Consider the following 27,336-nt stretch of genomic DNA (forward strand, 5'->3'; position numbering starts at 1 on the left):
CAACAATTAATTTGTCCTTCATGTATTTCTTGCCATTGAAAACCGAACAGAAACATTTACATATTGCAAAATGACGTTTTCAAGTCGTTGCAGTGAACTATCAAAAAGCTGCCCCAAAATAACCTTGTCTTGGTCATGTAGGAGTCCTTGTGATTTTGAATAGCTAAACCATTAGCAAGAGAACGCTCAATTGCAGTCATCAAAATGTCAGGCCTTGTTCCCTTGACTTGATCAAATGTAGCACAATGAATGTTGGATAACTGTCTTTAAAGCTTCACCAAGTGGACTAGGCCATGGACGATTTGCTCCCACTTTGTTTTTTTATTAAAACACACTCTACCACCTTTGGTTTAATGAATGAGAGCTCTCTAGCTGTTGTCCAAGTTTAAATGCTGTATTTTGACCTTCAACTATTCATACTCAGTGTGATCTGTTCTATTTGGAAGCTTATTAATGTGGTGGGAGTCGGGGTCAATTCCATCCAAGTTCTAATCCATTCAAGAATTGAATAGCGCCTCCCGGGTGGCGCAGTGGTCCATGGCCACTAGCGACTCCTGTGGCGGGCCGGGCGCAGTGCGCGCTAACCAGGTCTCCAGATGCACAGTGTTTCCTCCGACACATTGGTGCGGCTGGCTTCCAGGTTGGATGCGTGCTGTGTTAAGAAGCAGTGTGGCTTGGTTGGGTTGTGTTTCGGAGGACGCATGGCTTTCGACCTTCGTCTCTCCCGAGCCCGTACAGGAGTTGTAGCGATAAGACAAGATAGTAACTACTAACAATTGGATACCACGAAAAGGGGGTACAATTTAAATAATAAATTGATGTGATTGATGTCAACATGGAAAGGTGCATTCAAGCCATTCCACATAGGGGTTTGGTTTCTCCGGTTGTGATGTTTTATTTAAATAAGGCTTGTGTTTCAAGTCTATGTGCAGCAGTCTATCAACCCTATGATACAAAGTTATAGACTAATTAAATATACCAGCGCAATTGATATTTCCTAGGGATCAATGCAAGAGTGGGATTTGTTAATTAAATCCCAGATAATGTATTACTCATCATAAACATTTCCCACTGTTTGAGCACAGTGAGATGTTGAGATAATCTTTGCGGTCTGACGGATACATTTCTGGGTGCAGAAATTCTAAAGCTGAGCAGCATAGAGTGGAGCATGTGGCAAATGCTTTATTGTTTGTATTTGACTCATCATCACTAGGTATCTTTCCATCTTTCTTATCCAATGCTGAATAATTACAACAAAAAACATATAGAAATTGATGCTGCTTGAGAAAGGCAAATAAATGTGCAGTTGCCATAACAACCATAATACATAACCTGAGCCCTGAAGGAGATACATTGAATGACACCACAGAGGCACAATACTACACTGTAAAGGGGACACTACAGGGAAAAAGAGATCATAAGGACATGGCAAAATGCTCAACCATTTAAGGTTTAAGACTTGCTGCTACTACTATCTGTCCCTATACATTTTAAATTGATGGAGCACTATAACCAAATATGAGTTAAATTGGTACAACATTCTCACTCACAGGTACAACAATATAACCTCAACATGCCTCAAAATATGTTAATGACTAGAAACAACAATATCATGCACCCACAATTGCAGTGGTTCTCACCGGTGTGCTTACTTGTGAGCGCTAGTGCCTGCCTTTAATACATTAAAGGGCACATGGTGTGTTGTTGTTGTTTCAAGTCCAGTGTGCTCAGGCTGTTGTTACATTTGTATGATTTGAAGGGCACGCATCACAAGCAAAGTCATTTTACTCATTTTACTTCTTCTATAAAAACCATTATCACAGGCAAGTCTGATTAGGCTTAGCCAGAGAGGTGGAATTTTTAATATATGACTCGTGGCTTAGCTACACCACAGCCTCTGCCAAAGCTGCAGCACCCCCTGAAAAATCGGAATACAAAATCTTAATACATTTCATTTTTTTAAACCCAAAAGTGGTCCTTTTTGCTATTTTACCAGAGCTACATGTTTTTCTTTCTGTTTCATATTCACAGGACTCTCTTAAATGGGTACACACAAATACACCATCATGAGTCAAAAATGGTGAAAACTATGAAAATTCTTAAAAATAAACCATATTTTATCTTTAAAAAATTGTCACGGAAAAAATATGATTTGCAGTATGGATCAGATGAGATGGAGGTCATTACCAATAATAGGGAAATTGTAGATGTGCTGCAGAATTGTATATCCCATCAAGGGGTGCCATGGTTCAAAAAAGTTTGGGAACCAATGCACTAATGGTCAAAAGGTTTTTGGCGCTCCAAAGATATGGTACGGTGTGGGGTGGAAATACAGTACCATTCGAAATACAGTAATTATTTCCCGCCCACAAAATGTTCACACAATGCACCATAATTTATAGTATGCCGCAGTAAAACATTTGGGTATTTTACTGTTGATGATACCCTAAGTTACAGTATAAATTACAGTTTTCCATTAAATTGTACAGTACTTGAACTGACAGCATGGATCTGAAGGACATCTCTTCTACTTGGACCTACAGCATGGTACAGGAAGCACATGGCCCATCTCCTGTGTTCTGCTCCCCGGTGCTTCATCATAGTACTTGTTAGCAGTGGATTAAAGACATGCTCTGGAACTTTGATGACTAGTAAGTGTTTTTTAAACCTCACACTTTGGGCTGGATGTGTCAATGTTTAGTTCTTACAGACATCATCTATGAGCAGAATTTTATAAAATCTCAATTAGCCACGAAATCCCTAGTTTGGAAGCGACTGTTTACTGGAAGCTGTGCATCGCCATTTTCCCCCACCTGGGCCAGCCTAGCAATTTGAGTTCCATCCAATAAGGTTCAATTCTTCGCTATTTGAGTGACAGCTAGTGAGATGCACACACAGCATCGTGAGAGAGAGAGCAATGACGTGGTGCACATATCTGCACATATGTGACATACAGTAGTAGTACACCATTTTTCGGGAACACTTTTGGGTTGTGAGCACTACTTTCAGAACTACTGGCTAAAAAGTATACATAACTACTGGAGAATCTCTTTAAGAGGGAGTCTTAAAGTGTGTGCCACGACGGACAAGCCACACTCCACTCCTCAGGCATTGTCTATCAATCGGCTGCTGGGGAAGAGGAGAGTCTGACACACTTAGAGATAGCAAGGTAACCGCAGGCCACAGCCCCCTGCCTGCCCTCTGCTCCCTGTGGTGGGACTGATTGCTTGTCTCAATCATCCTTTCCACCCTCCCATCCCTTTCAACCTCTCTCTTCTTGCCTCTATCCACTCCTCCGTCTCTCTTTCTCTGGCACCTCAACTCCTCTCACTTGTCTGATCTGCTTGTGTGGGCCGTCAAATCAGCAGTCCTAACCTTGCCTGGAAAGGCTGGAAGTCCATACATTGAAATAGTAATGAATTATTCTGCACAAAATCAACCTATTAATAATTATTAGGCTATGTGTCTGGCAATGTTATTGTAGGACCCTCTTAGAAACAGTAGTCCCAATTGAAGTGGAATAGGAGATACTGCGGAACACGTAGCTTTCCTGAGTTCTGAGTGTGCTGCAGCACCACTGTTGGGCTATTGTGGACATGTGGTCCCAAGGTGACACAATTCGAGAGCTTGGGACTATACGGTTATAATTGGCAAAATGTCATTATTGACATAGCCTTGTTCTGTTCAATGTTCTCTACCTATGTAGTGTTCTAAATACCCCAATTCATGTTATTAAGTACAAAAGAATACAAGACAAAAATTGCTGTCACCATTCAAACCAATAAGGGCTTGGAACTTTAAAGCCAATATCTCAGAATGATATTTTTGCAGATAGAACCTTATCAGCCCAAGCTCTCAAAGTTGTTTTTACTGGAGGCATCTGTTCTATATTGTGTCTGTGGTGTAAGGCCTTACTGCTGGACACATCCAAAGTAAAAACCTCTACATCAACAAACTTATCTGTCAGACATTCCTACTGTATATATAATGTATGTGCCCAAGACAAAGAGCTACGCTACAAGACAAATCATGCTATTAATGTGCTTCAAGTTGTACGTCAGGCAAACAATTATGTTCCTGTAGCTTAAGTGTAAGCAATGAGATGTGATTGATGTGTTTTGAAAGTACACTTTGGGGATAGCATTTGGCAAATTGGCACTAAGCGTATTCTGTGCGGTACAGTAAGGAGTGTACATGAAAGCATACCTGAGGGATATAAGTGTGTTATATAAATGGGGGGTTATAACATAAACACTGGTAGCTACAAGGCTGAGTCTGGCTCCAAAATGAGCTTTGTGATGTTTAATAGCTCACTAAATCATGCATTCGAGTGTTTGCTATTTGGGGCATCAGCCATTTGGAGACATTTTGGAGCAAGGCACCCCTCTCTGTCCATACAGGATACAGCTGAGTAGAGTTCAACTGTTGATTGAAATAGAAATGACCATGAAATGACAGGAGAGCCTAGTGACGGCAGGCCATCCGTGAAATTACATCAACAACTCCCTTATTGTATTTACATTTGGTTAAATGGGAAAGCAAAGTGGGGGTGTAATGCAATTAACATGTAATTGACATCCTGGCCGGGTTGATGCAAATCCATTTTGTTCACACTGTAGCCTCAAAAATGTCTCAATGGATTTTCACCTACATTGCCTATCATAAGTAGCCCCTTGGATTTCTTCACATTTTATGTTGTTAAAAAGTGGGATTAAAATAGATTGAATTGTCTTTTTTTGTTGTCAACGATCTACCCAAACTATTTTGTAATGTCAAAATTGATTTTTGTTATCCTAAATTGTATTAACACTAATAAAAAGTACCTTGATTAGATAAGTATTCGCCCCTTGAGCCAATACATGTTAGAAAGAGCTTTTGCAGCGATTACAGCTGTGTCTTCTTCGGTAAGTCTAAGAGCTTTGCACACCTGAGTAATGCAATATTTGCCCATTATTATTTTCTAAATTTCTCAAGCTCTGTCAAGGTGTTGGGGATGATGGCTAGACAGCAATTTCCAAGTCTTGCCATATATTTTCAAGCAGATGTAAGTCAAATCTTTGTCACTCAGTCTTCTTGGTAAGCAACTCCAGCATAGATTTGGCTTTGTGTTATAGGTCTGGTGTAAAGAAAACTGAAGCAGGTTTTCCTCTAGGATTTTGCATGTGCTTAGCTCCATCCCGTTTATTTTAATCAGTCTTTGTCAGTCTTTGTCGATGTCAAGCATACCATGATGCCGCCACCACACCATGCTTCAATTTCAGTTACTCAGCGATGTGTTGGATTTTCTCCAAACATAACATAGTCGTGTGCTTTTGGGTTATATCCTTCCTGTTTGGCCCTGTCCGGGGGTGTCCTCGGATGGGTCCACAGTGTCTCCTGACCCCTCCTGTCTCAGCCTCCAGTATTTATGCTGCAGTAGTTTATGTGTCGGGGGGCTAGGGTCAGTTTGTTATATCTGGAGTACTTCTCCTGTCCTATTCGGTGTCCTGTGTGAATCTAAGTGTGCGTTCTCTAATTCTCTCCTTCTCTCTTTCTTTCTCTCTCTCGGAGGACCTGAGCCCTAGGACCATGCCCCAGGATTACCTGACATGATGACTCCTTGCTGTCCCCAGTCCACCTGGCCGTGCTGCTGCTCCAGTTTCAACTGTTCTGCCTTCTTATTATTCGAACATGCTGATCATTTATGAACATTTGAACATCTTGGCCATGTTCTGTTATAATCTCCACCCGGCACAGCCAGAAGAGGACTGGCCACCCCACATATGCTCTCTCTAATTCTCTTTTTTTCTCTCTCTCGGAGGACCTGAGCCCTAGGACCATGCCCCAGGACTACCTGACATGATGACTCCTTGCTGTCCCCAGTCCATCTGACCGTGCTGCTGCTCCAGTTTCAACTGTTCTGCCTTATTATTATACGACCATGCTGGTCATTTATGAACATTTGAACATCTTGGCCATGTTCTGTTATAATCTCCACCCGGCACAGCCAGAAGAGGACTGGCCACCCCACATAGCCTGGTTCCTCTCTAGGTTTTTTCCTAGGTTTTGGCCTTTCTAGGGAGTTTTTCCTAGCCACCATGCTTCTACACCTGCATTGCTTGCTGTTTGGGGTTTTAGGCTGGGTTTCTGTACAGCACTTTGAGATATCAGCTGATGTACGAAGGGCTATATAAATACATTTGATTTGATTTGATTTGATAAGGCCTAGCATTTAGGCCAAAAGGTGTATTCCTTTGCCATGACTTTTTTCCCCAGTATTACGTTAGTGCCTTGTTGCATACATGATGCATGTTTTAGAAGATTTGTATTCTGTATATTCCTATCCTATTCTTTTCACTCTGTCAATTAGGTCATTATTGTGGAGACACTACAATGTTGTTGATTCATTCTCAGTTTTTAACCGTTGAACTAGCTGTTTTAAAATCACCTCATGGTTAAATCCCTGAGCAGTTTCCTTCCTGTCCTGCATCTCAGTTCAGGACAACTGTGTCTTTGATGTGTCTGGGTGGTTCAATACATAATCCATAGAATAATTATTAAATTGGCATGCTTAAATAAATGTTAAATGTCTGATGTGTTATTGTTACCCATCTACCAATCACTGCCCTTCTTTGTGAGGCTATGGATGAGCTCCCTGGTCTTTGTAGTTGAATATGTGCTCGAAATTCAATACTTGACTGTGTGACCTTACAGATGTTGTGTATAAACAGGGCAATCATGTCAACCCCTATTATTTCACACAGAGTGAGTCCATGTTACTTATTATGTGATTTGTTAAGCCATATTTTACTCCTGGACTAATTTAGGCTTGCCTAAACAAAAGGGGTGAATACTTATGCAACGACTATATTTTAGTTATATCATTTTGAATCATTTGTAAAGATTTGTAGGATTTTCTTTTCACTTTGACATTGCCAAAGGTATGTAGACACCTGCTCGTCTAACATCTCATTCCAAAATCATAGGCATTAATATGGAGTTGGTCCCCCCTTTGCTGAAATAACAGCCTCCACTCTTCTGGGAAGGCTTCCACTAGATGTTGGAACATTGTTGCGGGGACTTTCTTCCATTCAGCCACAAAAGCATTAGTGAGGTCGGGCACTGATGTTGGGTGATTAGGCCTGGCTCGCAGTTTGTGCACGGGGGCATGCTGAAAGAGAAAAGGGCCTTCTCCAAACTGTTCTGGAAGCACAGAATCGCTTAGAATGTTATTGTATGCTGTTGCTTTAAGATTTCCGTTCACTGTAACTAAGGGGCCTAGCCCGAACCATGAAAAACAGCACCAGAAAATTATTCCTCCTCCACCAAAATGTACGCACTATGAATTGGGGCAGGTAGTGTTCTCCTGTAATCCGCCAAACCCAGATTTGTCCATCGGACGACCAGACGGTGAAGCGTGATTCATCACTCCAGAGAACGCGTTTCCACTGCTCCAGAGTCCAATGGCTCCGAGCTTTACACCACTCCAGCCAACGTTTGGCATTGTGCATGGTGTACAGCTGCACGGCCATGGAAACCCATTTCATGAAGCTCCCGATGAACAGTTCTAGTGCTGACGTTGTTTCCAGAGGCAGTTTAGAAGTCGGTAGTGGGTGTTGCAATCGAGGACAGACGATTTGTACACACTACGAGCTTCAGCACTCGCCGGTCCAATTCTGTGAGCCTATGTGGCCTAACACTTCAAGCTGAGCTGTTGTGCTCCTAGACGATTCCACTTCACAATAACAGCACTTACAGTTGAACAGGGCAGATCTAGCAGAGCAGAAATTTGACGAAAGGTAGCATCCTATGATGGTGTCACGTTGAAAGTCACTGAGCTCTTCAGTACGTGACATTCTACAGCCAATTTTTGTATATGGAGATTGCATAGCTGTGTTTTTTAAATATATTTCTTTACCTTTTACCTCAGTTAAGAACAAATACTTATTTACAATGACGGCCTAGAAACAGTGGATTAACTGCCTTTCTCAGTGGCAGAATGACAGATTTTTACCTTGTCAGCTTGGGGATTCGATCTAGCAACCTGGCCTAACGCTCTAACCATTAGGCTACCTGCCGCCCCTGTGTGCTCGATGTTATACACCTGTCAGCAACAGGTGAGGATGAAATAGCCAAATTCACTCATTTGAAGAGGTGACCACATACTTTTGGACTTGTAGTGTATGTTAGGTCTAAATATATAGTCCTACAGTAATACACCTATTCTATACGTAACTACTGCAATACTGAGTATAAGGGAATAAGGAAGCCAGAAAAATAAGTGGATATAGAGTGCATACAGGCAGGTAAAGTGATGGAGAGAATATTTTATGGCAGGTCATAATGTTTTATATTAAAAACATTCCTAATATTGAACTTTTAATAGGCTTTTGGAAATGTTTGTCCCTCTCACTGAGTGGCTAGCTGCTATCTGTGTTTTGGGGATCTTTCCACTTAAACCGCAACAACCACTTCGTTATTTGCTCATCACCATTAAAAGATTTCCAATAACTTGAGCTTGAGAAGCATCGTGAGATTGGCATTGGGGTGGTTTGTTGTTGTGCAACCAATCTATTCTGCAAAAACATTCGCTTCCCAAGTAATAACCGGATAATACAAACACTTGGCAAAAGTTGGGTAAGGGGAGGAAACAATTCAAATCAAAATACCAAACAAACCACATTTCCACACTCGTGTCCTAGCTTGTCTAACAAAACCATATTGTTTGTACAGTAATGGGCTTGAGAATATACTACATAGACTAAAACTTTCAGAATGATTCTAAAATGTATTTTGAGAGTAATTTGGCTTTGCATTTCGTCCATGTTAATGTAACAGTGTTTAGAAACATATTCTATTCTTATTTACAATCAAAAAGAGACTCCAAAAGGGCACTACTACTACTACATTTTTAACCATTTACAGTATTTACAGTATTTACAGTATTTCCATTGGGTACAAAATTATCTGAAACACAACCAAAACAAACAGCAAATGCATTCAACAAGTTTGTAGAGTGACAAGCATAATGTAGTCATTGTGTGCTAGTAATATGAGACCAAGTGCTTAGATTTTACTACTTTAATACACATAAGTGAATTTGTCCCGATACCTTTGGTTCCCTAAAATGGGAGGACTATGTACATAAAAATGCTGTAATTTTTAGACAGTTCACCCAATATGGATGAAAGTACCCTTATATTAAAGCTGACAGCACTTTACCCTCATAGTCATTGTATCATTTCATGTGTCACTGTCACAATAATTTTGAAGTTATCTGTATAAGCTATGATTGCTACTGTAGAAGCTATCTATGAGCTAAGTAATTTCAATAGATCACCTGTCCTAATCAGCACCGCTGTGTTGTGGATGCTGCTGTGCTGTGGTATACTCTACTGAAAGTATCCGCCCTGTCTGATGTTTTTGATGCCTTTCAGACAGTCAGACAACACCCCACGGGCTCTGCTGGAGAGCCTACAGACGTACTCCAGCACTGACGTATTCAGCACACTACCTCGTGCCCCACTGTGAGACACAGAGCTGCAGCACCACGCAGAGATCCACTCTAGTGGTCTTTTCACTGGCATTTCTGAGGACAGAGAGATGCAGATGTCTACACTAACACTGTGGATAGATAGCCAAACAGACATGACTGCTTTAGCCTATAACACATAACAGTAGACTTAGTCCTGGACCTATCGATCCCTTTGCAAGTTGTCCCTGGGGCTGGGTATTCCTCACCACCACAACAGGATGATGTTCAATTGCATCTCTAGCTGCTCATCTGTAAAATGCATTTCATGTTGTGGTGTTTAATCTGGTTCCAGTAACTTCCTTTGAAACCTTTACAGATTTGTGTACAGGAGCTTACTGTGAAGCCAGCGGCCTCTGGGATTTAAGCAGCCCAAATACAGTGCCGGCCCAAGTAACACGCTATCAGGACGCTTAGAGAGCAATACCATAGACACAAAACCATGAGTAGTGTATGTATGTGTGCATGTGTGTTTGGGTGAGTCAGGGGGAAGTGGTGGGGGGAGTGATGGGGGGAGCTAGTTTCACCATGGAAAATCAGATTAATATCATGTACAGTAGTAGCCCTGGCTGGCTAGCCCCGTGTCAGTTGCTCAGAGCACGCTTTGATGAACCTCCCAATGGATGGCCTCCAGCATCACTGGGTGGATTCACTCCGGTTATAGAGCCAGGCTATAGGTAGTGGGGAGTGGGGAAGGGGAGACTGGAGGGGGAGGCAGTAGGAAAGAAAATCACAGTGCTGCTCCCTGCTGGAAAGGGACCAGTGCTGATGCAGTCTCAGACTGTGTGTTTACCTTCATGCTCAGCTCAATATGGCCTAGCCTCTGAGGCCAAGCACACATTATACAGAACACATTATCCCTGGGGGACGTCTTTGGTTAACGTGATTCAGTAACACATAACACCAGACTTTCGCTGAGCCAATGACTGTAAAACAAACCAGAAAGTGCCTTAGCAGGAGCACAGCTGCCTTAACCACCTACTCTTTTGCAAGGATTTGTAAGTGAAATGTTATAACTACTACTCTATAAAGCCTAAACAACACCATAGAAATCAATTCACTGTGTGTATTTTGCAGCTTGTATTATGTAACTGGTGTTTTGTTTCAGTAAGGGTAAGGAAATGTAGTACTCACGCTGCGCAATCTGGGCCAGGTGCAGCCGGTTGACCCAGGAGATCTTGCTGAGGGGGCTGGGGGTGTTGAAAACCACCATGAAGCTGACGGGACGTCCCGACCTGGAGGGGAATGCACACACACAAGTTAAAACAACTGACTCATGCTCTGTGGGGACCTCATCAGGACCATTGTTCTACTGTTTACAGAAAGCAGCAGCTAAAAGCCCATCTGTGTTTTATGGGTCATTCACTGCACCGGAAAAGAGCCATAAGTGTAGGAATAATGGTATCGCGCTCCATAGAGCAAATCAATGAATAAAGACAAATACCACATACAAATGCTCTGCAAAAGGCCTGTTCCTTCTCAGTGACAGTCCACACAGAGCAACGAGAAAGTTATAGGTGCTATTTCAGTACTATTTCAGTACTTTCAAACTGAAATTCAAAAAATGCAAGTTCTCTTTAGGTCTGCACAGTGTCATATAAGATATGGTCCTTAGGTTCCCAAAACCAGGACACCATTGCAGTCTGGTCTGTTTTATGGATGCATGTTTGGATATGCCATGGGATTGTGGTATGGTTGTATTATGTGATTATGAAATTCTGGTCTGCTTTTTATTTGGAAGCTTAGTCGTATGTGACTATTCAATGATGTAGGCCTATCTATTTTACACATGTTGTAAACAAACCCCCCTTCTGGATGCAACCTCTCCTGTAGAGGTACTTCTGGGGACAGGATGACGAGGAGGAGAAGGAAAGGGAAGAGATGTCGAGACCTCTCCCTCAACATCAACAAAACAAAGAAACTGATTGTAGACTACAGGTGACAGACGAGGGAGCATACCCCCGTCCTCATCGACGGGGCCGCAGTGTATGGAGTCATTGATGACCTAAAATGGTCTCACCAAACTAATACCCTGGTGAAGAACAGCGCCTCTACAACCTGAAGAAATTAAGGACCTCAGTCACCCGAGCCACTGACTGTTCACTTGGCTACTGTCTGACAGACAGAGACAGTACAGGTGCATCAGTGCCAAGACCAAGAGACTAAAAAACAGCTTCTATTGCCAAGCTATCAGACTGTTGAACAGTCATCACTAGCCATCTACCAGGTGATGCACACTGCTCACACACACACAAGCTATCACATACACACACACACACTCGCTGTTGTCCCATGTTATAGAGACATTAAACCACTGAACATTGTATTCTCAACATATTCTAATAGTTTAATTACACTGTTTATACACACCACACATTCATTTATATACTTGATTCTTTACATAGCTCACTCTAATATATCTATTGCTGTACATTTCCTTCTTAGTATATTGTGTGTAAATTCATCCGGTGTATATACTGCATTTGGATTACTGTTACAGTGCTATCTGGGTAGTTAATTACATTTGTTCCGACGTTTCTTGATTTTTATTTAAACAAAAATATTATAACAATTTGTGTACTACATTTTACTGCATGGTTAGGAACCAGAACATAAGCATTTCTCTGCACCTGCTATAACATCTGCTAAACCTTGGATGCGATCAATAAACTTTGATTTGATTTGAAGGAGTAAGAGTCCTGTAACCACAGAGCCATAACAAACAGCACATTTCACCTCCCCCTGTTTCAATCAGGATGGTGGAAGTGATGTAAAGGTCAGATGATACGGCATGCGCCGTTGGACCCTGAAGGTAGAGACGCCGAGATCAGATAAGAGAAGGGATGAGAGGGAGCATGAACTGCTAACACACAAAGAAGGAGCCAGGGAGCTGGATTAACAGGCCAGAATCCCCACTCCGCCCCCCTGCTCCTCGCCTCTTGGCCCCCGACATGCCTCTTACACCCTGGGTAAAAGCTGACAGTTCTGGACCTGAATGTGGGAATAATGTGATCCTTGAACAGGGGGAGCTCAGTGTGGAACTTTTAAAGGTCATAGGCCTCCAGTAGTGGCTCAGCACTCTGAGATCAGCAGCTGTGATTGCGCTACCATGTTACCTCTCAACAATGGCACACAGTTTTACATTCACCAACTCCTGCTGACACTCATCCTTGCAGTCTCTATGCAATACTTGTCTTAAATGTTAGTTTTTCCTCTGTTCTACATGAATAAACAAGGACACAGATACTACTTGCTTCAGGTTGAGTGATAAAAGATACAACAGCAGTACACATCCCCAGTGACTTGTATCTCTCTCTCTCGCTCTCTCAAATCTGCTTCTGTCATACCTGCCTGCTCAGACTGAGTGAGAGCGTGAGAAAAGACAAGGACAGAAAGATGTGAGTAAGATCTCCAAATTATTTGACATGTTGAAAAAGTGGGGCTTTCACACAGAGATGTAATTCATACCCTTCACTGCTTAAATACAGAAGAAGCAATTTGCTGAGGAAAGAGAGAGATGAAGCAAGAGGGGAGGGAGAGGGGGAGAAAGATGAGAATGAAACTGGTCACTTCATCAGATATACTTGACGCTCACGCTGCCTCAAACATGCTAATCAGAACGGACTTGGAGTCCTCCCACCGCCTGATTGACAAGCACAGTGCAGATGTGCTGGGAGACAGGCAGCACGGGGAAGTAGGCACGGGCATGATGGCGGAATAGAGTGGAGCAAGGACCCGGCCCACAGCCCAGACCCGGGCTGATGTATGGCTGCTGGTCACTGCTGAGGCACACATGTGACATTAATGCACAAAGAGTGGACAGACACTGAGAGGTCCCGTGGGAGCATCAGTGTGCCTAGACCTGAACTGGCTGGACGGGGAAAGTCACAGCTTAGCTGCTCATTGCGAGGTGAGTGAATGATGCACGTGCCATGCATGGATGGAGGGATGGAGGGAAGGAAGATCCCTGCTCTGCGCGGTGGGATGGAGGGAAGGAAGATCCCTGCTCTGCGTGGAGGGATGGAGGAAAGGGAGGTCCCTGCTCTGCGTGGAGGGATGGAGGGAAGGGAGGTCCCTGCTCTGCATGGAGGGATGGAGGGAAGGGAGGTCCCCGTTCTGCGTGGAGGGATGGAAGATCCTCGTTCTGCGTGGAGGGATGGAGGGAAGGAAGATCCCCGTTCTGCGTTGAGGGATGGAGGGAAGGGAGGTCCCCGTTCTGCGTGGAGGGATGGAGGGAAGGAAGATCCCCGCTCTGCATGGAGGGATGGAGGAAAGGGAGGTCCCTGCTCTGCGTGGAGGGATGGAGGGAAGGGAGGTCCCTGCTCTGCGTGGAGGGATGGAGGGAAGGGAGGTCCCTGTTCTGCGTGGAGGGATGGAGGGAAGGGAGGTCCCTGCTCTGCGTGGAGGGATGGAGGGAAGGGTGGTCCCTGCTCTGCGTGGAGGGATGGAGGGAAGGGAGGTCCCCGTTCTGCATGGAGGGATGGAGGGAAGGGAGGTCCCTGCTCTGTGTGGAGGGATGGAGGGAATGGGGGCTGTGATGGGCTGCTTGCTTGGGAACTCTCCCAGGATGACAGGAGGGGACTGACTCAGTAAAGGGAGACCCTGCTGTGGACCCACTCTCCCTCCACCACTCTCACAGAGACAGAGCAAGACTGTATATCAACGTGTGTGCAAGATTGAGAATAGAGAGAAAACAAGAGAGAACAAAATAGAGAAAAGACAGAAAGGATGCAGAGAGCGAGACACAGAGAGCAAGATGCCGAGAACAAGAGAGACACACAGAGAGAAAGAAAGAAAAAGAGAGAAAGAAAGAGAGAGGTGTGGCCAGTCTACCCTCTGTTCTATCCTGCAATATGCCACTATTGCACCCTGGGTTGTGTCAGAATGGCTGAGGCGCCCACCGGGCCAACTGTAACCCCCCAACCCCCACCAATCACCACCATACACAAGCCCTAAGGCACTCTGCTGGCCCTGCCACCTCAACAGCCAGCCCTGCCGGCCAAGCAACCACCCAGCCTCCAGCAACAATTAGTCTGCTATCAGACCCTGCTCAGCTCTCTCTCTCTTTATTACTTTATCACATGCCTCTCTTCACAATATACTATAACCATCACTACACTCTACACTGGAGTCCAGGTCTGTATAGTACTCTACTTGCTCAAAACATTTCCCCCACTTTACATTGTAGAAACCTGTCTGTTGGCTGCTACAAACAAATAATGTTACACTATCTGATAGAACCCACAGAGATGGGGTACGGGGGTCTCCCTCCCTGCTCCATGCTGCTGCTCATGACATTATCAATGGGACCAAGTGGATGTGGTACTCCTCAACGGGGATGCTGGGACTTTCTTGTATGCATGACATCTGGCTCCACCAAACATCGAGAAAGCAGCTTGGCCCTGCAGGCCCAGTGTGGCGCCACAGAGAGGGGGGGATGGGCACCAATCTGCAGTGCTCTGCTGCTCAAGCTGTCACTTTAGGTTGGATGGGTACATTTAGGCCCTCACTGCTGTCACCCTGCCTTGCCCCGTGTTGTGGAGGTGGATCAAGGTCTCTTTCCCTCCCTGCTCATAATACTCCCCTCCTCCCCCTCTCATCCTCCACACACTAGCAGCCACAGCACGACTCCCACTCTAATCTGTCTTCATTCTCTATCCTCCTCCTCTACTCTCAGCTGAGTCCATAGCCACTTGAGCACATTACGATAAGCACATTCAGACTCATCACAGTGAGAGAATTATAGAAGCTCCCATTATGGAGCCTTTAGATTTAGTATATCTAAAAATGACAAAATTAACTGTCAGTCAAAGACCACTTTCTGTGTGTCCTTGAGCTGAACTACAATGGCTTTAAAAAAAAAAACAAATGAAAAACACACAATACTGGCTATACCTGTAATATGAATGGAACTCCATGAAAATAACATGGCAAATGCTGCCATTCCATTTGCGTTCTCAAGGAAGTGAATATGTGAACGGTCAGTTAATGACCAATTGCGGTGCACACCTCTAATTTGCCAGCCAGCTGTGGCAGAGATGGTGTCAGGCTTTTAACACTGGCTGAGCGTAATGCCAGGTAATGTGCTCAGTGAGGTTAAGCGAACGCAACGTCAGGCTCCTGCATCATCATAACATTAGCGCCCAGGCACATTAAAATGTTTGTCACCGGCCATTCTCTTTTAGTGTTGAGTGTGATGGCCTGTTTTCCGAGTTATGGATGAGGCAATTTCTCCAGCAACCCATTTTGTGGAGTCAAGACGGCAGTGTAAAACAAGCCCTTGCAGTTCAATTTGTCGTCTTTAAATCGTAAAATCACACAAGTGTGAAGATAATGGATGAATTCTACACACTGGGTGGTACTACAGTATGACTTTAACACAAGGCCCAGTAATATTGATGTAATACTCACTTGTCTGGTCTCCCAAGCACCTGCAGGCGTAAGCGGCACTTGTTGGCACTCTGAAGTTGATCCTCCTTGATCCGAATGAGTCTCTGTAGAGCTAGACACCAGTCCTGGGCCACAGTCGTGTTCAGGTTCTATGATCCACAAACACACAAGAACATTCTGCTGTGACAAGAAAATATAGCTACAGTACATACTCCCATGTGCACGATATTCTTCTTTCGACTCCTACATGATGCACTTCTGTGTACATTCACAAGCTAACATTCATATCTCATGCTTGCACTCACACCTTTATATTTATGGACAGTACTGACAAACTCAGCAAAAAAATAAATGTCCCCTTTTCAGGACCGTGTCTTTCAAAGATAATTTGTAGAAATCCAAATAACTTCACATATCTTCATTGTAAAGGGTTTAAACACTGTTTTCCATGCTTGTTCAATGAACCATAAACAATTAATGAACATGCATCTGTGGAATGGTCGTTAAGACACTAACAGCTTACAGACGGTAGGCAATTAAGGTCACAGTTATGAAAACTTAGGACACTAAAGAGGCCTTTCTACTGACTCTGAAAAACACCAAAAGAAAGATGTCCAGGGTCCCTGCTCATCTGCGTTAACATGCCTTAGGCATGCTGCAAGGAAGCATGAGGACTGCAGTTTTGGCCAGGGCAATAAATTGCAATGTCCGTACTGTGAGACGCTTAAGACAGCGCTACAGGGAGACAGGAGGATAGCTGATCCTCTTTGCAGTGGCAGACCACATGTAACAACACCTGCACAGGATCGATACATCCGAACATCGCACCTGCAGGACAGGTACAGATTGGAAATAACAACTCCCTGACTTACACCAGGAACGCACAATCCCTCCATCAGTGTTCAGACTGTCCGCAATAGGCTGAGAGAGGCTGGACTGAGGGCTTGTAGGCCTGTTGTAAGGCAGGTCCTCACCAGACATCACCAGCAACAACATCACCTATGGGCACAAACCCACTGTCGCTGGACCAGACAGGACTGGCAAAAAGTGCTCTTCACTGACGAGTCACGATTTTGTATCACCAGGGGAGATGGTTGGATTCGCGTTTATCATCGAAGGAATGAGCGTAACACCGAGGCCTGTACTCTGGAGCGGGATTGATTTGGAGGTGGAAGGTCCGTCATGGTCTGGGGTGGTGTGTCACAGCAACATCGGACTGAGCTGGTTGTCATTGCAGGCAATCTTAACGCTGTGTATTACAGGGAAGACAACCTCCTCTCTCATGTGGTACCCTTCCTGCAGGCTCATCCTGACATGACCCTCCAGCATGACAATGCCACCAGCCATACTGCTCATTCTGTGCGTCATTTCCTGGAAGACAGGAATGTCAGTGTTCTGCCATGGCCAGCGAAGAGCCCGGATCTCAATCCCATTGAGCACGTCTGGGACCTGTTGAATCAGAGAGTGAGGGCTAGGTCCATTCCCCCCAGAAATGTCCGGGAACTTGCAGGTGCCTTGGTGGAAGAGTGGGGTAACATCTCACAGCTGAAAATAAACTGTATTGACAGTGAGAGGATGTTTCTTTTTTTGCTGAGTTTACTTACACTTACACTCTCTATGAAAAGAACCCTCCACCCCTTCCTCATAAAACTGCTTTGATTTATAGACATTTTCATCATCCCACGGCAAAGCACTTTATACCATCAAATACGTCATACACATTACATTTCCTACACCACTTTTACAGTTAAGTCCCCCCAGTCATACTGTAAGAATCAAATCAATTTATGAAGTCAATGAGCCATGCGGAAGTATTTCCTATATTTGTTTGGTGGACATTTCTATTATAACTGGGTGGAGTGTGAAAATCAATAATATGGAGTAAAGCCCATTTTACTCCACCTTAAAAAAATAGAGATCCAAAAGGCCACCTTTCCACTGAGAGGCTCTTTGGTGATTGCTGGAGTATACTGTGACTGTGTTATGTACAGTAGCGTTAATGTGATTGTGGCTACTGGTAGGTGCCCTGATTTGAACACAACAGAGCTCACTGCAGGAGAGAGAGGCACTACAGTCTTCAGGAGATAGCCCTCAAATCTGTCACATCTCTGATTCTCTTTTTTGATATATCATATAGTAAGAAGTGGGGTGGGCTGGTATTATATAGTAAGAAGTGGGGTGGGCTGGTGTTATATAGTAAGTAGTGGGCTGGTATTATATAGTAAGAAGTGGGGTGGGCTGGTGTTATATAGTAAGAAGTGGGGAGGGCTGGTGTTATATAGTAAGTAGTGGGGAGGGCTGGTGTTATATAGTAAGTAGTGGGGAGGGCTGGTGTTATATAGTAAGTAGTGGGGAGGGCTGGTGTTATATAGTAAGTAGTGGGGTGGTGTTATATAGGAAATAGTGGGGTGATGTTATATAGTAAGTTGTTGGGTTGTGTTACATAGTAAGTAGTGGGGTGGGCTGGTGTTACATAGTAAGTAGTGGTGTTGGCTGGTGTTATATAGTAAGTAGTGGGTTGGGTTGGTGTTATATAGTAAGTAGTGAGGTGGGGTTATATAGTAAATAGTGGGGTGGTATTATATAGTAAGTAGTGGGGTGGTGTTATATAGGAAATAGTGGGGTGATGTTATATAGTAAGTTGTTGGGTTGTGTTACATAGTAAGTAGTGGGGTGGGCTGGTGTTATATAGTAAGTAGTGGGTTGGGCCGGTGTTATATAGTAAGTAGTGAGGTGGGGTTATATAGTAAATAGTGGGGTGGTGTTATATAGTAAGTAGATGGGTGGGCTGGTTTAATAGAGTCAATATTGGGCTGGTGTTATATAGTAAATAGTGGGGTGGTGTTAAATTGTAAGTCGTGGAGTGGTGTTATATAGTAAGTAGTGGGGTGGGGTGGGGTGGTGTTATATAGTAAGTAGTGGGGTGGGGTGGGGTGGTGTTATATAGTAAGTAGTGGGTTGGGCCGGTGTTATATAGTAAGTAGTGGGGTGGGGTGGGGTGGTGTTATATAGTAAGTAGTGGGTTGGGCCGGTGTTATATAGTAAGTAGTGGGGTGGGGTGGGGTGGTGTTATATAGTAAGTAGTGGGGTGGGGTGGGGTGGTGTTATATAGTAAGTAGTGGGTTGGGCCGGTGTTATATAGTAAGTAGTGAGGTGGGGTTATATAGTAAGTAGTGGGGTGGTGTTATATAGGAAATAGTGGGGTGATGTTATATAGTAAGTTGTTGGGTTGTGTTACATAGTAAGTAGTGGGGTGGGCTGGTGTTACATAGTAAGTAGTGGTGTTGGCCGGTGTTATATAGTAAGTAGTGAGGTGGGGTTATATAGTAAATAGTGGGGTGGTGTTATATAGTAAGTAGTGAGGTGGGGTTATATAGTAAGTAGTGGGTTGGGCCGGTGTTATATAGTAAGTAGTGAGGTGGGGTTATATAGTAAATAGTGGGGTGGTGTTATATAGTAAGTAGATGGGTGGGCTGGTTTAATAGAGTCAATATTGGGCTGGTGTTATATAGTAAATAGTGGGGTGGTGTTAAATTGTAAGTCGTGGAGTGGTGTTATATAGTAAGTAGTGGGGTGGGGTGGGGTGGTGTTATATAGTAAGTAGTGGGGTGAGGTGGGGTGGGGTTATATAGTAAGTAGTGAGGTGGGGTTATATAGTAAGTAGATGGGTGGGCTGGTGTTATATCGTAAATAGTGGGGTGGTGTTAAATTGTAAGTAGTGGGGTGGAGTGGTGTTATATAGTAAGTAGTGGAGTGGGGTGGTGTTATATAGTAAGTAGTGGGGTGGGGTGGTGTTATATTGTAAGTAGTGGGTGGGGTGGTGTTATATTGTAAGTAGTGGGTGGGGTGGTGTTATATAGTAAGTAGTGGGGTGGGGTGGTGTTATATTGTAAGTAGTGGGTGGGGTGGTGTTATATAGTAAGTAGTGGGGTGGTGTTATATTGTAAGTAGTGGGGTGGGGTGGTGTTGTATAGTAAGTAGTGGGGTGGGGTGGTGTTATATTGTAAGTAGTGGGGTGGGGTGGTGTTATATTGTAAGTAGTTGGGTGGAGTGGTGTTATATAGTAAGTAGTGGGGTTGGCTGGGGTTATATAGGAAGTAGTGGGGTGGTGTTATATGGTAAGTAGTGGGGTTGGCTGGGATATAGTAAATAGTGGGGTGGAGTGGTGTGATATAGTAAGTAGTCGGTTGGTGTTATATATTAAGTAGTTGGGTGCGGTGGTGTTATATAGTAAGTAGTGGGGTGGTGTTATATAGTAAGTAGTGGGGTGGTGTAATATAGTAAGTAGTGGGCTGGTGTTATATATTAAGTAGTGGGGCGGGGTGATGTTATATAGTAAGTAGTGGGGTGGTGTTATATAGTAAGTAGTGGGATGGATTTGTGTTATATAGTAAGTAGTGGGGTGGTGTTATATTGTAAGTAGTGGGGTGGTGTTACATAGTAATTAGTGGGGTGGGGTGGTGTTATATATTAAGTAGTGGGGTGGTGTTATATAGTAAGTAGTGGGGTGGTGTTATATAGTAAGTAGTGGGGTGGTGTTACATAGTAAGTAGTGGGGTGGTGTTACATAGTAAGTAGTGGGCTGGGGTGTACCTGGTATGTCCCCTGTAGTGTTCCCACCAGTAGTGTGACCTCCTCCACCACAGACAAGTCGTGCTGCAGGTCCTGGAGTTCCTGGTAAAGCCGTGGAGGACCCAGGATCACTTTCCCTGTCGTCAACACACAACACAGCTTGTCACACTACAGTGCACACATCAACAGGTTACACCAGTTAACATGTCACACACATCAATGCTTGTCTCCTAAAGACATCATGAAACATCTCAAGGTCAAACACCAATCCCCAAATGGAACTGCATTTTGAGACTTTCCTGAACTACAATAACTAGTGTAAGTGATAAAGAAAACTTGCACTTGTTTGAAACTCTGGTTCCACTGAGAAAGGAGTTCAATGTGTGATGGATCGATCACCACCGTTATTTGTTGAACAGTCTGAATGAAGTCGGGAGTCTGAATGTATAACTAAAAAGCAGATAGAGAGAGGCCATTTGGAGCTATATGATGCCCTTTTCCCAAACAAAAGGAATGCAGGTGTCTCATTAGACGTGAGATTCACCAATCGATTTTGAAGCACACTCTTTAAAGTCTACCTCTCCAACCTCAGGGAATCAATAGCTCTACCTCTCACTGCCAGCCTCCCTAATGCCCTGGTCCACATCTCTACACAAGGCTCCAGGAGCACAACACAATTCAATGTTGCAGCAAGATGTAGCTGTAGCGTTGTCCTGTGCTGTCATCACAACCACATAATCAAGTAGCAGTCCGGCTTGGTACAAGGCAGGTAACTGAAGCATGGCCCTTTGTGGGAATCTAGTGGCTGTGTGAAGCCAGGGGGTGGCTGTGTGGATGTATCGACAAATAGTCAGAGAGTGGAGAGAGGCAGTCATTGTTCTCTTAAGAGAGCCTTTGTAACCTTTAAGCCTTTAGTGCAGAGGAGGCTGGCGAGCGGAGCTATAGGAGGACAGGCTCATTGTAATGGATGGAATGGAATAAATGGAACGGTATCAAACGCAACTATATGGAAACTACGTTGAACTCCGCTCCATTTATTCCATTCCAGCCATTACAATGAGCCCATCCTCCTGTAACTACTCCCACCAGCCTTCACTGATTTAATGGGATCTCTCACACAGACGGGCACAGACATCTGACATCTGTGAGACACGATCAATAGCAGACACATCTGAATATAAAGAGGTGTGCCTGCCGTGAGTCTCTGTAAACAATGGCTTCCCTGTAGCTGTGGGGCTTTGGGATTCGCTGGCACACAGGTCCGCTGTGTCCCCGCCTGCCTAGAGTTGGCCCCAGCCCCAGAGGTGAATGTGCTGAGTTGTAATCCAGCGTAATCCCGTTGGTGTGGCGGGATTGGTTTTCACACTCAGACACGGTCATTCACACTGGCACGAAGCAGCAAGGCAGGGCTGAGCCCACAGGGGCCCCTGCCCTTCCTCCCAGAGGCAGCCGCTTCATGTAACAACAGCCAGCAGAAATCTTCATCCTCAGCATATAGTCCAGCTGGTGCTGCATCCAGCTCTGGGAACTAACCTGAGGGAATTTACAGCAGCCACTGCTTCCAAATCCCCAATATATCAAATATGTACCAAAGCCATAGAGTAATCCCCATCCAAACCTGGACACCAGCTCACTGCATGTAGATGAAGCATAGATTCAGTGTAGCATTGCTTTGCATCACAGTCTCGTGTCAGTATCAGTATAAAAATTTAAAAAACTCTGTAATGGTGGCAGGGAGAAGGTAAGCCTGTGTGTGGGTACATGGGGATGGCACAAGACCAGACAGTGGGGATACAAAACAGTTACCCACCTGTGTCTCTGCACAATGGAGGGAGAGAGAGAGAGAGAGAGAGAGAGAGAGAGAGAGAGAGAGTTGAGAGATCCCTGTAGTTCCCAGAAGGCCAGCCTTCTCCATCAATAAGGAAGGCCATCAGGGCCTGCAGGAGATGAAAAATGAGCCCATTTCTCGCCAAGCTGTGGGATTTAGGCCGCACAGATTCTGTCAGACCTGGGCCCTGACAGTAAATCTCAGTAAGACAAAAATAATGGTGTTCCAAAAAAGTAAAAATACTTGAATCAGTCACAGAGCCCATTGCCCTTTATGGTTGTGAGGTCTGGGGTCCGCTCACCAACCGATAATTCACAAGATGGGACAAACACCAAATAATTCATGCAGAGCAGAATAAGCCCGATTCCCGCTAATTATCAAAATCCACAAAAGAGCTGTTAAATTCTACAACCACCTAAAAGGAAGCGATTCCCAAACCTTCCATAACAAAGCAATCACCTACAGAGAAATGACCCTGGAGAGGAGTCCTCTAAGCAAGCTGGTCCTGGGGCTCTTTTCACAAACACAAACAGACCTCACAGAGCCCCAGGACAGCAACACAATTAGACCCTACCAATGTATGACCATATTAGAAACACATATTTCTCTCAGATTACACAGACCCACAAAGAATTAGAAAATCAAATCCAATTATGATAAACTCCCATATCTACTGGGTGAAATACCACAGTTTGCAATCACAGCAGCAAGATTTGTGATCTGTTGCTACAAGAAAAGGGCAACCACTGAAGAACAAACACTGCATTTTAAATAGAACCTGTACTTATGTTTATTTATTTAACTTTTTTTACTTTAACTATTTGCACATCGTTACAACACTGTATATAGACATAATACGACATTTGAAAGGTCTTTATTCTTTTGGATTGTAATATTTACTGTTCACTTTTGATTGTTTATTTCACTTTTATTTATCCATTTCACTTGCTTTGGTAATGTAAACATAGGTTTCCCATGCCAATAAAGCCCCTTGAATTGAAATTGAATTGAGAGAGAGCGAGAGACAGAGAGAGAGAGAGAGAGAGAGAGAGAGAGAGAGAGGAGAGAGCGAGAGAAGGAGGTGATAGACCCTTTAATGTCAACTTAAATCATCCCACAGTGTTGCAGTAAACTTTTAAGACTTTAAGGCTTAATCTTCAGAGAATCTAAACCTAATCTTGGCATCCATGTTAAACTGTTGCTGTTCACTGAGCGTGACATGGTCAGACACTGCTGTAAAAGGCGCCATTAATATTTAAAGGCCGTTCCATTACATCATGATAAGGCTTTGTATCTTCTTCCCATAGCACATTTATCAGGGATCTCTCCACCAATCTGTACGCACAACAGAGTTTTGTGAGGGGTGAAAAAAGACCTGTTTCACCATTAGATTCCTATCTAGTGCTGCAGCTTCTCTAATTGGAGCTTGAGAGGAAGGGAATAATCTCTGCAGATTGATGACACCACTCCAGATATGTTTGTGGTCTATCAGAGAGTGAAATGAGACTGTGGAGGGTGCAGCTCTGTTTTCCCACTGTAACTCTCACAGATAAAAACAGCCCAGGCAAATGGAACCAAGTGACCATCATCGCTATTCTTTTCACAAACACATCCTCAATCAGAGTGACAGCGCTGCATCACCAGAATTCACTGGGATAGTTCACAGTAGCAAACAGATTAGAGGGCTGTGCTGAGTCAGACCATGCGGCTGAGACTAGGAGTCTGGCCAAATGATGAGATTAGCTGGACTACAGGGATAGAGAGGCGATGGATGGATGACTCAGTAGGTTTACCAACCTGGGGGACAGGCACTGCCAGGGTGCTTGGCACCGCCAAGTTGGAACAGGGTCTCCTGGGAGGCCTCCTGACCCACCTCCACTACCTGGACCTGCAGCAGGGGGGCACTCCACTTCACGGTGTACTTAGGACCAACAGGGACTAGGCTGCTGATATCAAGGGGCCCCCTGGTGGTTGAAAAGAGAAGAAAACAAGCAAACAAGTCAACGTTTCTCCCAGCATCCCTCTCTTCCTAACAGCAGCACTAATCCCAAACCACCAACAGGAGGATAACTGAGGTATAGCTCCTTATATTGTCACATAAAGAGCTGAGGAGCTGAATTAGAATCCGTCTGATCAGCTGTGTTCACGGCAGAAAGCGGGTCCCCCGGCTATGAGCAGAATTAATTTCATATTCATATATTCCTGTAATCACGCATACAATCAACGTTGTGATCACTTTGTCAAGATTCTAGAGGGCAGGCAAAGTCAACTTCGGGGGAATCAAATTGAACGAAACATGGGGTGATAACTACTTTGAAGGCTGAACAAGAAAGCTTTGAGGTATGAACGTCTCAAACAGGAGCTTTGTAAATGGAGGAAAATATTTGCTGTTTACCTTTAGCTCTGAGACGATGTGAACAATGGTGCTGTCATAGAGGATAAATTGTAGAGGGACCAAGAAATATTTTATGTCAGTGATCTAGGACTCCTGTTGCTCTAGTTAAGCTGCCTGCAGTTTGTTTAAAGCTGATAAAGCTCCTGTTCCTCCAGATAGTGCTAGAGAACGCCTATTAGCTATTACTCTTTGCTATGCAGTTTGCCTAAATATATCCCTGTAAAGCTTTGTAGGCTGAGCCTTGTGGTGCTGCTGCTGTGGAGCTGGGAAGGTGTTTGTGTATTCAGACTGTAGAGCTGTTTAGCAGAACTCACTCTACTCTACAGAGACACCACTTACTTGACGTTGATGTTGGCACAGATGAGGATATCGTTGAAGAGGAAGACTTTGCGCTCCTTAGACTTCAGGACCTGGCCTCGCTCCCCATACACCGTCTCAATCAGTGTCTCACAAAGCACCAGCGACCCCTGGTCTGAGTTCAGTTGCTAAAGGGGCAGAGCAATCAGGACACTGTCTCAAAAGGCACATCACAAATGGCAAATTCTCCAGGGTTTCAGTTCAATTGCTAAGGAGTACAGCAGGCAGACTAAAGACTGGTTAAGTGAGTGTCTCGTTGGGGATCAGTGTCAGATCAAAGGAGATTTGTCCAGTCAGGGCACACAGAACACATTCACATACTAAGACACACACACAGTGGCGACCTGTCAGTCAGGGCAGGTGTTTTGAGCCCCACCTGTTTTTTTTGTGTGTGCCTGTTTTGCATGTGATTTTGGCATTAATACGTGTCACATATCAGTATACAAATATTGTAAAAAAAAAAGAATGTATAAATGATTGACTTAAAATTAATAATAAAGCAGAATACAAACATTGTCTCTTTTTTGATTTCTTGAGTAAGGGAGCTCTAAAATGCAGGTGTTTCAGCCTAGCTCAGTGCTTTCTGTGTTGGAGGGGCAGCCAGCAGAAAATATGGAGCGTAGGGGTTGGTAATGTTCTCTGGTTGCACCGTGATTGGCTCAGTGTTCTGTCACACATGGGGACACTACGTCATTCCAAAATTCAAAGGTAGAGCTCCAAAATTCTAGCCACTTGGGTGCTGCCATAGAGTTACGTTAGCAACGCCCATCCAAGAAGGCTCAGTCATTGGTCACAGATACAATTACATCAAATCACGGTATATCTACAGTAGCTTTGGACTGATCACGTCAACATCATACTTTCAAAATCTTAGCAGGCTAGCAGTCATCATCATGAATCAAGTCGACAATCTATCGGCAAATCCTTTTCAATCCTTGTCATATGAAGATAAAAAATTCAGAGAAATGATAGATAAAATGTATCGGTGCTCAATGGACATAAACATTAAACAACAAGTTGGAAATCCCAAATTCAACAATGAGTGGTTTGGAAAGAATCAGTGGTTAACTGCAAGCAAGCAATCACTAGCCTGCTATTCAGTGGAGTGGGTGTGTGGTCTGGGTTTAAGGGTCTCTTTTCCTAGCTTAAACGGATAAACAATCCAGCATGACTTCTCGTAACTGGGAAATCTGAAAAAAAACGAGGTCCGACTGGGAAAATAGGTTTTGAACGGTCATCTAACTCGGAATTGCAAGTTGGGAACTCAGGTCTTTCTAGAGCTCCGACCTGAAGATCACTGACGTCATGACTCAAACTTGTTTTTTGTATTCAGAACTTCACCAGCACCATAAATCCAGAGAATGCCAGACTTTGATGACAAAATTTTCCCTCGAAGGACCGCCGCGCCACCTTCCTGTTCAAGTGAGCAAGGCACAACAAGGTGAGTCCAAAAATGTATTGCATGCTGCTGCATAAATTATGTAATATGCCAGGGAGATATGTACTGTATACTGTAGCTAAGAAAGTAATACTAAGTGTATGTTGTGTAGTAAGCTGTTAGTAGTCCATGTGCCTCAATCATTTGGTCCCTTTTTGGCTCATCATTTCACCTACTGTTCTGACTTGGTGGTGCACATGTAGCACATTTTAGAGAAATGTAGTCCTTGAAAATTGTTAGAGCTTTCATTGTCTGCTTATATGCCCCCTTTATTTATCCTGTGGTCCCGACTTGGTGTACAGGGAGAATACTGTAAGAACGGCCCATGTTCTGAATTCTGTCGCTGTACATTTCAGAAGTGCTGAGCAAATAGTTATATTGACTACGTCCATCCTAGCTCGCTCATTAATGTCTTAATCGAAATTACGGATTGCTTCTTATCGTCCCCTTATGCCATAGTTTGTACATCTCAGATGTCAGTAGAAACCACATTTGTTTAAGCAAGTCAGCCATATCAGTGCTGTTTTTTTTAAAGGCAGTAAATGAAGCTGAATGAACTGTTTCGCTGCCAGACAAGGCTCCGCTGATAGCCAGGTATAGCAGTGGTAAGGTGTTGGGACTGCTTGTTGGGAGACTGCTGTTGGGACACTGCTGTTGGGACAGCTTTATGTAGGCCCGAACAGTTTGTTGGCACCGTTGTAGAGCAATTAATGTATTGTTTAGTGTTGTTTTTTCTTTGCCCCACCAAGATTTACATGCTAAAATCGCCACTATATACACACATACACAGACACATGGAAATATCCAAAGAAATGTCTTTGTATACTGCAGTATGTGAGAACACA

The 27,336-nt window shown here is 44.0% G+C and overlaps 1 protein-coding gene across 2 annotated transcripts in view; it reads right to left on the reverse strand.

Annotated features, from left to right (window-relative positions):
* LOC109891537 (rho guanine nucleotide exchange factor 10-like protein) overlaps positions 1 to 27,336 on the reverse strand; it is a 148,098-nt gene that overhangs the window by 90,996 nt on the left and 29,766 nt on the right. For both annotated transcript variants that reach the window (XR_004210026.1, XM_031825094.1), the window contains exons 14-18: positions 25,036 to 25,181; positions 24,099 to 24,265; positions 20,495 to 20,610; positions 15,923 to 16,050; positions 10,646 to 10,746 (exon numbers count right to left, since the gene is read on the reverse strand). Coding sequence is in view for 1 of the 2 variants with exons in the window: in XM_031825094.1 (XP_031680954.1) it covers positions 10,646 to 10,746; positions 15,923 to 16,050; positions 20,495 to 20,610; positions 24,099 to 24,265; positions 25,036 to 25,181 (658 nt within the window). In the remaining variant the exon portion in view is untranslated. The remainder of the gene's footprint in view (positions 1 to 10,645; positions 10,747 to 15,922; positions 16,051 to 20,494; positions 20,611 to 24,098; positions 24,266 to 25,035; positions 25,182 to 27,336) is intronic.

This window comes from Oncorhynchus kisutch, linkage group LG5 (genome assembly GCF_002021735.2).
Source record: "Oncorhynchus kisutch isolate 150728-3 linkage group LG5, Okis_V2, whole genome shotgun sequence".
In the NCBI taxonomy this organism is placed as follows: domain Eukaryota; kingdom Metazoa; phylum Chordata; class Actinopteri; order Salmoniformes; family Salmonidae; genus Oncorhynchus; species Oncorhynchus kisutch.